Source organism: Bos javanicus, chromosome 25 (assembly GCF_032452875.1).
Source record: "Bos javanicus breed banteng chromosome 25, ARS-OSU_banteng_1.0, whole genome shotgun sequence".
Lineage (NCBI taxonomy): Eukaryota > Metazoa > Chordata > Mammalia > Artiodactyla > Bovidae > Bos > Bos javanicus.
Window position 1 is genome coordinate 19,807,961 of NC_083892.1, and position 12,327 is coordinate 19,820,287.

The window sequence follows — 12,327 nt, forward strand, 5'->3', positions numbered from 1 at the left end:
AAGCCATACTCTGATTGCTTTAAACCTGATCATTCTTGTATCTCTTATTGTGATATCTTAATTGATCTAAGAGACCAATCAGGGTTTCCATTCAAGTTTCATGGAAGAGGCTGATATGGAAATGGAGGAAGCCACAGGGTTCACTAGACAGGGAGTAAATAAGTGCTCAGTAAATTTTGTTCTCTGGTTCCCATATTTCTTTGCATCTCTCTCCTGCACCAGGGCAGGAATGTGCATGTGAGGTAATCTCAGTGAGGACCTGGGAAACCCCACATTTCAGATACAAGACAGATTTCAAACATGAGGTTTTTGAAAGATGAGTCAATCATTCCATTAAGCCAAAATTACCCAAGATAATCATTCTTTGCTTTATTCCAAAGTGGGTAGCAAATTATGGGCTAAAGAAACTAAAGATGGAGGTCTCCAGATACCTTGGTCCCAACTGCACTCATCAAAAATCAGTACAGATGTCGGCATCAGCCAAATACTGCAGTGTCTTCCCCAGCATAGAGACCAATGTAAGTCAAGATTGGTTTTGTTTTTTCACTCCCAGCTCCTTTCTCTTCTCAGACACAGATGGCTGAGTGTGTTAGGGCAAAGTCCACATGAATATATGAGCCCCAGCTTTTATTCCTCCTGCTAAGAACCCCAACCCTCCAAAGGGGGACTTCCCTCGAGGAATAGGATACACAGCCCTGTTGGAAGAGAAGCCAGCCCCTCAGAATGCCTGAGACCATGGTCAAGGTTCTAGGGACTCACTGGGGTGAGAATTAGTGACAGTTGCTGAGATCACAGACCAGTGGCTAGAATACTCACCAATAAGAACTCTATACCCCAATTCTGATGGTGGTTCTGTTAAGACGGCCAGAAACAGGGGTTATGGCAGGAGATCAGGGGGGCTTCTTAGTTTTGAGGTAGATTTTTAAATTTCTTTGACACTGGAACAGGTAAATTTAGTACAAAATTAAAATCTAATCCTGCTTTAAAAAAAAAAACAAAACCCATTTTCTCTCCTTGCCCTTTAATGTGACATTGTCAACTGTAAAGCTAAAAATTATCCACCATCCAAGTTTCATGGAAGTTTAATCATGCTGCCTGCCTCCTCCATCCGAGGTCATCTTTTAATGTGAAATTTATCGACCTCCCATTCTGCCATTAAGGGTTTTCTATTTAAAATTTAGAGAGACTATTTTAGTTTTTAGTTATGACAGTGACCACATTTGGCACAAAAACCAGCATACCAATTCCCCCACACCTGCCTAAACCCATGCAGTTGATAGTTTAATAAAAGAAAAAAAAGCTTTTAAACAAACAAACAAAAGTGAATGCTTTCACAGTGTTGCAAAAATTGTGAACCACAATAGACTAAAGTGCTCTGGGGGTGATGGGGATAAGAGACAGAGCTGGCAGGGGAGTATTTTTCTTTGCTTGCTTTAATCCAGGGGACAGTGAGACACATTGAGTGCACCCCCAGGGAAATGGAGGAGTACATTATACACCTGGATAAGCTGATGCGCCGCTACATCCAGAGGCTGCAGTGGCTGCTGTCTGGTGAGACTGCCCGCTGTCCTGGAGGGTGGGGGGCATGAAGGGCAGGGGGAGGACAACCCCAGGGACCCCAGGATCACTCCTTCCCAGACTAAGCACTCACAAACTGTCACCCAGTGGCAACATGACTTCTGGGTTCAGAGGTCAAGCATTGTGCTGGATAAAAGGAGGTGGAGCACGGACCAGAGCATCAGAGAGAACCAGGTCTGTCCAGGCGGCCTCCCACACCCCACCTCCTGGGTGTGACTGAGGGGCTGGCCCTCAGGAGCCTCAATTTAGCATTGATTGGGCTCCAAAGAACTGGTCCATGAAGGTAGAGATAGGAGGGTCTCCAGCAGAGAAGATGCTCCTGTTCTTCTTTACAGAGAGCACTGAGGACCCTCTGGAGAGGCCAGTGGCCGGGCTGGCTGGGAGGGAGACTCACATCCCAGAGGCGGCTTGGGTGGGAATCAGGATGGTCTGAAGCATCATGTCCAAAAGGCTGGGCGGTTGGCTAGAACTGAACAGGAGGGTGTTTAGGCTTTGGGGCCTGGAGAGTTCCTGGGACAATATGAGGAAGCATCCCATTGTGGGCCGCTTGGGCTCCTGTGCAGATTCATTAAGTCCAGTCCTCTGCAGTAGAACCTGGTATAAACAGTCCTTGGTCTGCCACAGCTCTCCAAAGCCTCTGGAGGGGGCTGCAAAGTCCCAGATGCAGCTGTCAAGTCAGAGGCTGAGGTGGGGCAACAATGAGATTGTGTGCGCTCCCCACTCCGACACACACTTCCTGCCGGGAGAGTGTGAAGGCCAGCTGTGCAGTCGCTCCTGGTGTAGTACGAGTTGCACCTCCACATCACACGCAGCTACACACCCAACACCATCTAACACCTCAAAACATACCCAGAGGACACTGCGCTGATTCACTCATTCATTATTCAGCAAAGAGTGTCGTTCTCCCGCTCAGTGCTGGGGCGGTGGTAGAGGAAACACCCCACGTGGTCCCCGAGCTCATGGAGCATATGGTCCAGAGGAGAAGGATGTTACCCAAAGAACAGCAGTGATGAGTGTAAGGTGGAGACAGGCATGGTGCAGGGAGAGGGGGCAGTGGGCCTGCACAGGGACATCATGAAGGGCTTCCCTGAGGAGGTGATCTGAAGGATGGACATCATCTGAGCAAAGAGAAGAAAGACTCTCAGGACGTGGCTGAGCTGCTCAACAGGGGACCAGGCTGAGTACAAAGACTGAAAGGAAGCTGGATTGGCTGAGAGTAAAGGGTGCATCCATCCCGAGAAGATGAAGCCATGGCCCAGATTTTATCTTAAGAGCAATGGGAAGACACTGAGGTTTTAAATAAGGGAAATGTGATCAAGTTACAACCAATCTCTCTGGTTGCTGTGTGGACAGCAATTGTTGAGGGGATGGAGTGCAATCAGGGGAACCTAGTAGGAATCCAGGGGATAAGAATAGGATAACTGGGAAGGTTAGTGATGATGGAGACAGACGAAGAAAGCAGAGTTAGATTAGGGAGACAATCGCAGAGCTCAGTGGCTTGCAGGGTGTTCTCTTCCGCTGTCTGGTTCCCAGGGTGGATCGGCTGGCCTTTTGTGTGGGAGGCCCCCAGACAGCTGGCTAGCTGTCCTCACAGAACATCCCCCATGCTTTAGGATGGCTCCCCTCCTGTCCTCATGTGGCCATGAGGATGGCCAGAGAATATCCCACGTGAGTCCTGGAAGATTCCTGGGTGGTGGGTCCAGCCAGCTCAGGCCGCCTTTTCCTGGAGAGCAGTGAGCCCATTTTACAGCAGGTTTCTGTTTTTTCTACTCCTGCCTCCAGTGAGATCTGAGGTGTGATTCAGGAATGCTTGACACACCATCTTCTGCTCTTTGGCTTCCTCCGTGTTACTTCCATTTAGCCTTGGGGCACCAGAAGGGCTGGGGCTAGCTGTTGCCTTAAAATGTAGATCAGAGGACCTGGATGTGAATCTCAGCTTCACTGCCAGGCTGTGTGACCGTGGGCAAGTCACTGACCCTCTCTGTTTCCCCTTGGGATAATTCCCAAATCCTATACCAGCCTCTCCAGCTTTCTCTCTGTCCCACACGCATGGCATATTCTTCTCCCACTCAGAGCTTTTCTCAGTCTGTCTGCTCCGCACTTACCTTCTCTCCTTGGCCACTGCTCCTCATCCTTCAGCCGTAGATTGTCTGCTCCCCACCCCACATCCATCAGTTTCAGATTCTCCCCAGTGTGTATGCCTGTAAGTTTGTCAGAACCGTCAGCAGAGTGGTAGCTGTTAGTATAACATCTGTTTTCCTTTACGGACTGGCAGCTCCGTGAGGGCAGGGACCCTTCCTCATCTCCACTGCACTTTGCTCAGTGCCGGGCACACAGTGGATGCCCACTTGATTTCTGTTGACCAACGTGCAGACCCTGTGTTCTGTAACATTGCTTCCAGCCCCAAACTGTGCTGTGACATCACTTAACTCAATCACCTAACATTAGAGGTGAGGAAGCTCAAGCCCAGGGAGGTTATAATCAGGTAATCTCCGGCAAAGTCACAGAGGAAACCTTGACCTCCCAAAGCCCAGACCACCGACCTGCTCTGCCTTTGAATGATGACCACTCTAGCAACACCACAGAGGCTATCTCCCCCTGGGTTCACATCCGATCAGGTGGTGGGTGTGGTATATTTGATAGCTGCAGTGGGAAAAACCACCCTCGCTCCTCCCTGGCCTCTGCCCCCACCCACCCTGGAGCAGGCAGCCGCCGACTGTTCGGTGTCATTTTGGAGAGCAAAGTGTGCATCCTGCTGGACACGTCGGGATCCATGGGCCCCTACCTGCAGCAGGTGAAGACGGAGCTTACCCTGCTGATATGGGAACAGCTGCGGAAGCACTGTGACAGGTAAGAGGCAGGGGTGCGGGTGGATGTGGGCAGGGAGATCCAAGCGATAGTTCTGGATGCTTCCCTGGCCAAGACCACTCCCTCCTCATGCTTCCAAAGGGCCTGGAGGGTTCCTAACTGCTCAGCTGAATAGCGGGAAGGAACACTGCCTTCTACTGTAGAAGTAAAGTGGTTTTTAGAAATCCGTCTCAGGCCCAGTGACAATTGCAAGCAGATCAGAGGAACCACCAGGTCGCCTTGGATTGTGGATTTTTCAAGAGGAGGTTTTGGTGTGGTTGGTTCTCTCTACCCAGAAGGGTTGACCCCGGAGGGACAGCTGGAAACTCAGACCCCAGGCTGGGACTCGTTCTTGCCTTAATATTAAAATGAGCAGGCATTTATAGAGCTGTTTCCTGTGCCAAGCACTTTACATGCATGAGGTCATTCAGCCTGCACCATGATCCTGTTATTATCCTCATTCTTCAGAAAAGGAAACAAGGGCTTAGACATTAAGGCATTTGCCCAAGGTCATATAACCAGTAAGTAGCAATTACTGAGTGCGGATTTAAATCTGTCTGCATCTAGAATTTTCACCGTGTACCTTCTCAAACTTGGTTGGTCTGCAGGGGGCCCAGGGCTTGCTGTAGGGTCTTCAGGGATAAGCATGTGTCCTCATGGAAGTTACTCCCCCAAGATCAAAATAGACTGCGTGCATGCTCAGTCGTGTCTGACTTTGTGACCCTATGCACTGTAGCCTGCCAGGCTCCTCTGTCTATGGAGTTTTTCAAGCAAAAATACTGGAGCGGGTTGCCATTTCCTCCTCCAGAGAATCTTTTTGACCCAGCGATTGAACCTACGTCTCCTGCATTGCAGGTGGATTTACCACTGAGCCATCAGTGAAGCCCTCAGTATAGACTGGCACATGCTAAAAAATCTCTTTTTCCTCTCTCCACCCCTCACTTTTTCTCCCTGCTCCCCAGTTTTAACCTGCTCAGCTTTGCAGAGGGCCTACAGCCGTGGCAGGACACTCTGGTGGAGACCACAGACGCAGCTTGTCACAAGGCCATGCAGTGGGTGACCTGCCTGCAAGCTCAGGGGAGCACCTCAGTCTTGCAAGCACTCCTGGCAAGTTCCACTACCAAGCCCAACCCAGAAATACTGTCCTAACTCCTAATCCTGACATTGCATGATGCTTTAGAGTTTACAGAGAGCACTTTAGAATTTACTAAGTGTTCAATCATTGCATCTTTCCAACAATCCAGTGAGAATGAGTTTCTCGAATTTCTGACTTTATAAATGACGACACAGAGGCTCAGAGAGGTTAAGTGACTTTCTTGGGGTTAACCAGCTCTGGAGTGAGCTGAACTCTTTTTCCTAAACTTCAACAGCTTCCTGGTCTGTCATCAGGTGAAAGGGGAGGCTCACAGTCTTAATGACAAGTTGGTGGGATCCAAGCAGACTTGGGGACAGCAGGTCAGTGGTTTCTGCATCCTGGTTGGCCCCTCCTCTGAACCAGACCGCCTACGTGCTCTTTCAGAAAGCTTTCAGTTTTCCTGATGTAGAAGGACTATATCTCCTGACCGACGGGAAGCCAGACACAAGCTGTAGTCTTATTCTCAGTGAAGTCCAGAGACTCAAGGAGAAGAGAGACATCAAAGTGCACACCATCTCCCCGGACTGCTCTTGCAGGTGGGCAGTGAGGAGGCGGCCGAGTTGCACCACTTAGCTACCACCACGTGTCTGAGGGGCACGTGGCCGTGAGCTGAGCCATCCTGGGCCCAAGTCCCGTGGGTCAGCCACTAGGAGGCCCCTGGGCAGGCATTGCACCAGAGGGAGAATCCCACTGAAACCCTGCCTACCTGTCAGCAGGGCATCCCAACTTTCTCCAGTGTGGAAACAGACTTGCACCGGTTCCCAGTCACATGCTGTGTTCTCCCACTTTGTCTTTCTTGGGGGCACATTTGTGAATAGGGGAAAAAGTTTAAAGTAGCTATGGCTATTTCCATAAACAATCGCCATAGAAGAAAGAACATGTGTTAAACAAGAGAGATTCAGCTCCTTCTGAAAAAAAAAAAAATTTAATGTAATTGGCAAAGCTGTGATTACTTACATTCATATTTAATCTCTCTGTCCAAACCATGAGCTCCGTAAAAGGCACACTGTCTCCCTGCCAGGCCAGACACATAGTCGGCCCTGGATAAATTGAGGAATGGGGCCATGTGCTCAGAGGGCGAGCCTGACACGGTGAATACGATTCACACAGCAGCACCACTGCCACCCAAAAACCATCTGGGAGAGCGGGCTTGTGATCCTGACACGGTCTCAATGGCACACGGCCTCAGGGTCCAAGACCCATCACCCCACTGATGTGACTTCTCCAGGGGCTGGGGGCTCACAGAGAGCTCGGTGGGCCTGGCCCCAGCCCCCTGTTCCTCCCCACAGGACTGCGGCTAGCTTCTTGAGAGACCTGGCTGCCCTCACCGGGGGCCGCTATCACTGCCCTGTTGGTGAGGACTCGCTTCTCGAAATGCAGGGCCTGCTGACCAGGGGCTTCATCCACCAAAGGGTAGGTTGTAGAGCTGCTGGGTGAGTTCTGTTGAAACGGTGCAATAAATACAATGTCAACAGGTGTGGTTTTTTTCTTCCTAACTAACAATTAGCTCTTTGTAAATTACCTCTTTTAATCCTACCAACCATTTTTGTACTCATTTAACAGATGAATGAACAGGCTCAGCCAGGTTTAGGAATACAGCTAAAGTCAGAGTAAATGGTAAAGCTGGAGTCCAGACATCCATGCTCCTAAGTTCTATGCTTTAATTCCTGCATGTTTCTGTCTTCTCACCATAAATTCATTAAAGTACAGATATTCAAATGTGTGATCTGTTAAAAATAAATATAGTAAAGTCAAAGATTTTATCACATATATGGAATAAGATTTTACAACCTGCTAGAAAGATTATGTATCTATTCATACTTTCTAGGGATGTGCTGCTGTGAATTATAACATTTCCAGGCCAACAAATCCAGTAGAACAATCAACAAGAATTCTGGGTTTTGTTTTTTTTTTTAATTAAAGTTTACTGTCACAGGACTTGGCAAAATTTTTGAAGTTGAGTGCTTTGCATGATTTCTTTGTTTAAGTAACAGTTTTGGGGCAAATATTACTAATGATATAGAGGTCAGAACAAGTAAAAGTAATAAATATTCATCCATATCCTACACAGGAAAACACACTTGATGATATTGGGAAGGTTCTCTGTTTAATGCCTTATCAAATCAGATTCTTTGAATAGTTTCTGGGTGCAGAGTGGGACCTTTGCCCACTACTGCTTCCAGGGAGAAGGAACACTTTCATCTCTCTTAGATTCTCTTATTAATTGTGAGAATTTTTATTTTTAAGGCTAAGCTCTGGAATTTCAATAGTTGACATAAGAAAAAGGTATGTCTGTGGAGCTGTTTTACTAAAAGAAATAGAGAAGAGGCTGGATAGGTTTTACTGATTGACAGTGAGATAAGGTGTATATACCACTTCTGTTCTACAGGGCAGAGCAGTGCTGACTTCAGTGAAGTCCAGGGCCCCTCTTGGTTTCCTCTGACTCTCAGACATCTTATTGCAAAGTGTCCCCTTTACAGAAAGACTGCCTTGACATATATTAAGCTCTCTGTCCCTGGAAACATGCAAGCTGAGGCCCACAAGATTTCCTGCACTGGGAGGAAGGCGGCACTGAGTTCACTCTAAAATTCTTCTCCTGAGATTTTGGATTTTCATGTCCCACCCAGTCATTTGATGGATCTAACTTCGGACTCGTTTCCCTCTTTCAAGGATCCTGCACTGCCAGTATTTGAAGGAGATGATTTAAGGAGACTGGCGCAGGAGATCACCAAGGCCAGAGGCTTCCTCTGGCAGGCCCAATCCATCAGGTATGCCCTTCAAGCAGGCCCTCCCCCTGCCTCATAGCTCTAGCCCACCCAGACCCTGGGCACCACCCCAGTCATGACACCCTTGCTCCAAGAGTTCCTGCTTTCCAGGCCCAAAAATCTGGGCATCTTCCTTCATCTCCTGTTCACTAGGTCCCAACTCCAGAAGAAAAACAACCCAGAACCGAAGGTCACTCTTATTTAGAGAAGCATTCTCAGGTAAGGGGAGGGGACAAACCCTGTGCGGGCCAGGCAGCATGCTCTGCTTTGTGGGGAGGGATCAGAAACAAGGATTCCTCTACACAGAAAGGCCATCCTACAAAGAACCACATCTTGCTGTGAGCACAGGGTGCTCCGGAAACCTGTAACCCCCAGATCAGCAGCATCAGACACCAGGACTCCCTGGAAGCTGCAAGAGGAAAGCTGTCTATCCCTGGGTCCACCCTAATGTTCCTGCCTTGTCCCCAACAACCCTGTACTTCAGTCACAAGACTGTTCCTTGCCGGAAGTCCTGCACCAAGCCCCCTGTTTGGAGCATCCTTCTGCCACCCTCTGCCTGGTGACTCCTTCTCATGCATCAAGGCACAGTGCAAATGACATCAGGTTCTCTGTGAAGATGCCCCTGGGATCTATCAAGAGCTGGGAGCCTCCAGCCTTCCCCCCAAAGCATTCTGCCCCCTCATCTCTCTTTATAGTGGTGGCACTTACTATACTTAGTATGCCACATCATGCTTCCTGGCTTCTTCGTCTCTTCTCCCTGAACATGAGCTCCCCCAGGACGAGGCTGGTGTCCTAACCATCTCTGGGTCCCCAGAACCTGCCACGTGGCAGACATGTGGTACACTGTGAGCTCGCAGCTTAGTTATGAGAGCCCCGCTCTGGAGACCGGCCAGATGGGATCGTTTCGGCCTCGATCCTCTTGCTCTGTGCTTTCCCACCACCTTAGTCCACGGGTGCAACACAGACTCAGCGTCAGCCCATCCTGGAGGAAGAAGAAATAAATGAGTCTCACCGCCACCCCAACCCCTGCTCAACCAAACTGGACTGCAGTCTGCTCTGGAGCCCAATCCAGAGCAAATGCTTGGCTCAAGCTTGTGAAAACTGGGCTAGATCTGCTGGGCCAGCCCCACTGTGTACACACGAAATGAATATGTCATGTATTACATCATTGGGGGTCATTTCTAAGACACGAAAAATTGCTTTTATTTAATTAATAGGATCAAAGCTACTTTTAAACTGATGTGATCATTACGGTGTGTGTCTGTGTGTAAATTTTTGGTGAGATAAACTTTATTAAAAGACTCATCTATGTTTTAACTTTTTTTTTTTTACAAGAAAGTGGTATATGAGCTTTTCTATGTAGCTATGTTTATTTTATCTGCATCTTTAAAAAAACTGTGATCATGGTCTTTCTAGTATTTTTTATACTTTTAGCTCTTATATCATGTAACACCTAACTTATTTTAGATATTGCAAACTTACATATTCAAATTGTGTGCAATTTTTATTTTTTCTATAAAATTAAAATCACACTTTAAAAAAAGACTCATGTCTAGATATATGAACTCCAAATCAATAAGATAAACATCTTAACTTTTTTTAATGGACAAAAGTTTCAAATATAAATGAAATTTATGTATATGAAAATAGGTATATATATAGGTGTTCAACAGCCTTATCTATCAGTGAAATGCAAAATAAAACTACAGTGAGAACCACCACAACACCCACTAGAATGGTTAAAAATAAAGACTGACAATATCAAGATAGGGAGCAACTGGAACTCTCACATGTTGCTGGGGTGGAAGTAGGGCAGTGTAAATTGATCCAAGCACTCTGGAAAACTGCTTGGCAATTTTTGCTAAAGTAAAACATATGGAATAAAGGAAATTTTACTAAAGTAAAACATATGGACTTCTCTGGTGATCCAACGGTTAAAATCCTCCTGCCAAGGGAGGGGACACAGGTTCGATCTCTGGTCCAGGAAGATTCCACGTGCCACAGGGCAGCTAAGTCCATGCACCGCCACTGCTGAAACCCACGCCCTAGAGCCCATGCCCCGCAGCAAGAGAAGGCCACCACAGTGAGAGAGTAGCCACTCCCAACTAGGGAGGAGCCCCTGCTCTTGGCAGCTAGAGAAGTCCTGCGGGTAGCAACAAAGGCCCAGTGCAGCCAAAAATAAATTAATTAGTTAAATAAAGTTCTTAAAAAGTATGCTTCCTCTCTGCCAGCAATTCCACTCCAAGAGAAACAAGTGCCCACATTTGACAAAAGACATATATAAGAATGCTTATAACATCTTTATTCATAAGAGTCAGAATGTGGAAACTAATTAAATGCCCATCAGTGGTAGAACGGACAAATAGATTGTGATACATATTTGCAGTGGAATACTACACATCAATGTAGAAAGAATGAACAGCTATATTCAGCAAGCTTTTATGAACAAATTGGGCAAAAGAAACTGGACACAAAAGAGCACATACACTGTAATCCCATTTATATGAAGTTCAAGAATAGTCAAAACTGGGGGCTTCCCTGGTGGTCCCGGGGTTAAGACTCAATGCTTTCACTGCCGTGGGCCTGGGTTCAATCCCTGACTGGGGAGCTAGGATCCCACAAAGTGTGCAATGTACCAAAAAAAAAAAAAAAAGGCAAAACTATTATTGGTGATAGAAGTCAGAGGTGATTACCTTGTGTGTGTTGGAGCCACAGGGCTGTATCTCAGTCTGGGGGTGGCTACACTGATAAGTAAAAATTCATCAAAATGTTTAAAAACACAGTTTACTAAAACTTGACAAGCCATGCCTTTGGCTAGGCTCTGTACCGGCCCAGGGAGACAGCAGTGACTACAGTCCCTGCTGCCACAGTGGATATCAGTCTGGTCTCTGTCTTGGACAGCTGCCCTCCACATCATCCCCATCCGTGCAGAGAAAACAACCTGTGGTCACTGTATTATGTCACTCAGGCTGTTGAGACAAAGTACCATAGACTGAGGGGCTGAAGCGTTGTCTCCAGCTCTGGAGGCTGGAAGTCCGAAATCAAGGTATAGTGCTCCCTCCGAAGGCACTGGGAAAGGCCTGGAACAAGCCTCTCTCCTGGCTTCTACCAGTTCCTTGCTTCTGGCAGCATGCTTCCAATCTTCCCATGATGCTCTCCTCGTGCACATGTCTGTGTCCAAATTTCCCCTTTTTACAAGGATGCCAATCATACTGGGTTAGGGCCATACTCTAGTATGACCTCATCTTTAATTACATCTGCAATGACTCTTCCCAACTAGGTCACATGCTGAGGCACTGGGGCTTAGGACTTCAAGGGTGGCACAGTTGGACTTAAGGGTGTTCAATTGATGAACTTGAGGGTGGCACAATTCAACTGTAACACCTGTTAACAGTTGCAAACTATGCTTTTCCTAATGAGACTACACTTAGGCCTGGAGAACAAGAGTCCTCTGGCCCTGCTGGTGGGAGAGGAAAGGCTGGTCTTTGCAAATGGAAGGACAGACCAGATGCATGGTTTGCAAAGCAGCAAATCACAGGTCTTGGGACTGAATCCCAACCTCTCATATTACAATGATAACAGCTACCATTGGTTGAGTGCTGACTGGGCAGGCATGATACTAGGCATTCTGTTATGGTACCTTGTTAGCCACAAAGTCTCACAACACCACAGCTGTAAAATACATACCAGTTCTGGTTTATGGATGAGGAAACAGAGCCCTGTAGCTGCCCAAACACACGCGAGAAAGTGACAGAGCCAAGATTTAAACCCAGGACTGACCCCAGATGTTCAAGCTGGCTTTAGAAAAGGCAGAGGAGCCAGAAATCAAATTGCCAACATCCACTGGATCATCGAAAAAGCAAGAGAGTTCCAGAAAAACATCTATTTCTGCTTTATTGACTATGCCAAAGCCTTTGACTGTGTGGATCACAATAAACTGTGGAAAATTCTGAAAGAGATGGAACTACCAGACCATCTGACCTGCCTCTTGAGAAACTTGTA

At 47.4% G+C, this 12,327-nt stretch overlaps 1 protein-coding gene across 5 annotated transcripts in view; it reads left to right on the forward strand.

Moving 5' to 3' along the window:
• VWA3A (von Willebrand factor A domain containing 3A) overlaps positions 1 to 9,654 on the forward strand; it is a 57,151-nt gene extending 47,497 nt beyond the window's left edge. For 2 of the 5 annotated variants that reach the window (XM_061401374.1, XM_061401378.1), the window contains 9 exons: positions 381 to 518; positions 1,443 to 1,551; positions 4,284 to 4,428; positions 5,388 to 5,536; positions 5,949 to 6,096; positions 6,850 to 6,973; positions 8,231 to 8,328; positions 8,479 to 8,544; positions 8,632 to 9,654. In XM_061401374.1, the coding sequence (XP_061257358.1) occupies positions 381 to 518; positions 1,443 to 1,551; positions 4,284 to 4,428; positions 5,388 to 5,536; positions 5,949 to 6,096; positions 6,850 to 6,973; positions 8,231 to 8,328; positions 8,479 to 8,530 (963 nt within the window). In that variant the 3' untranslated portion in view covers positions 8,531 to 8,544; positions 8,632 to 9,654. The other 3 variants (XM_061401375.1, XM_061401376.1, XM_061401377.1) reach the window with 3 other exon arrangements.
• The last annotated feature ends 2,673 nt before the right edge of the window (positions 9,655 to 12,327 follow it).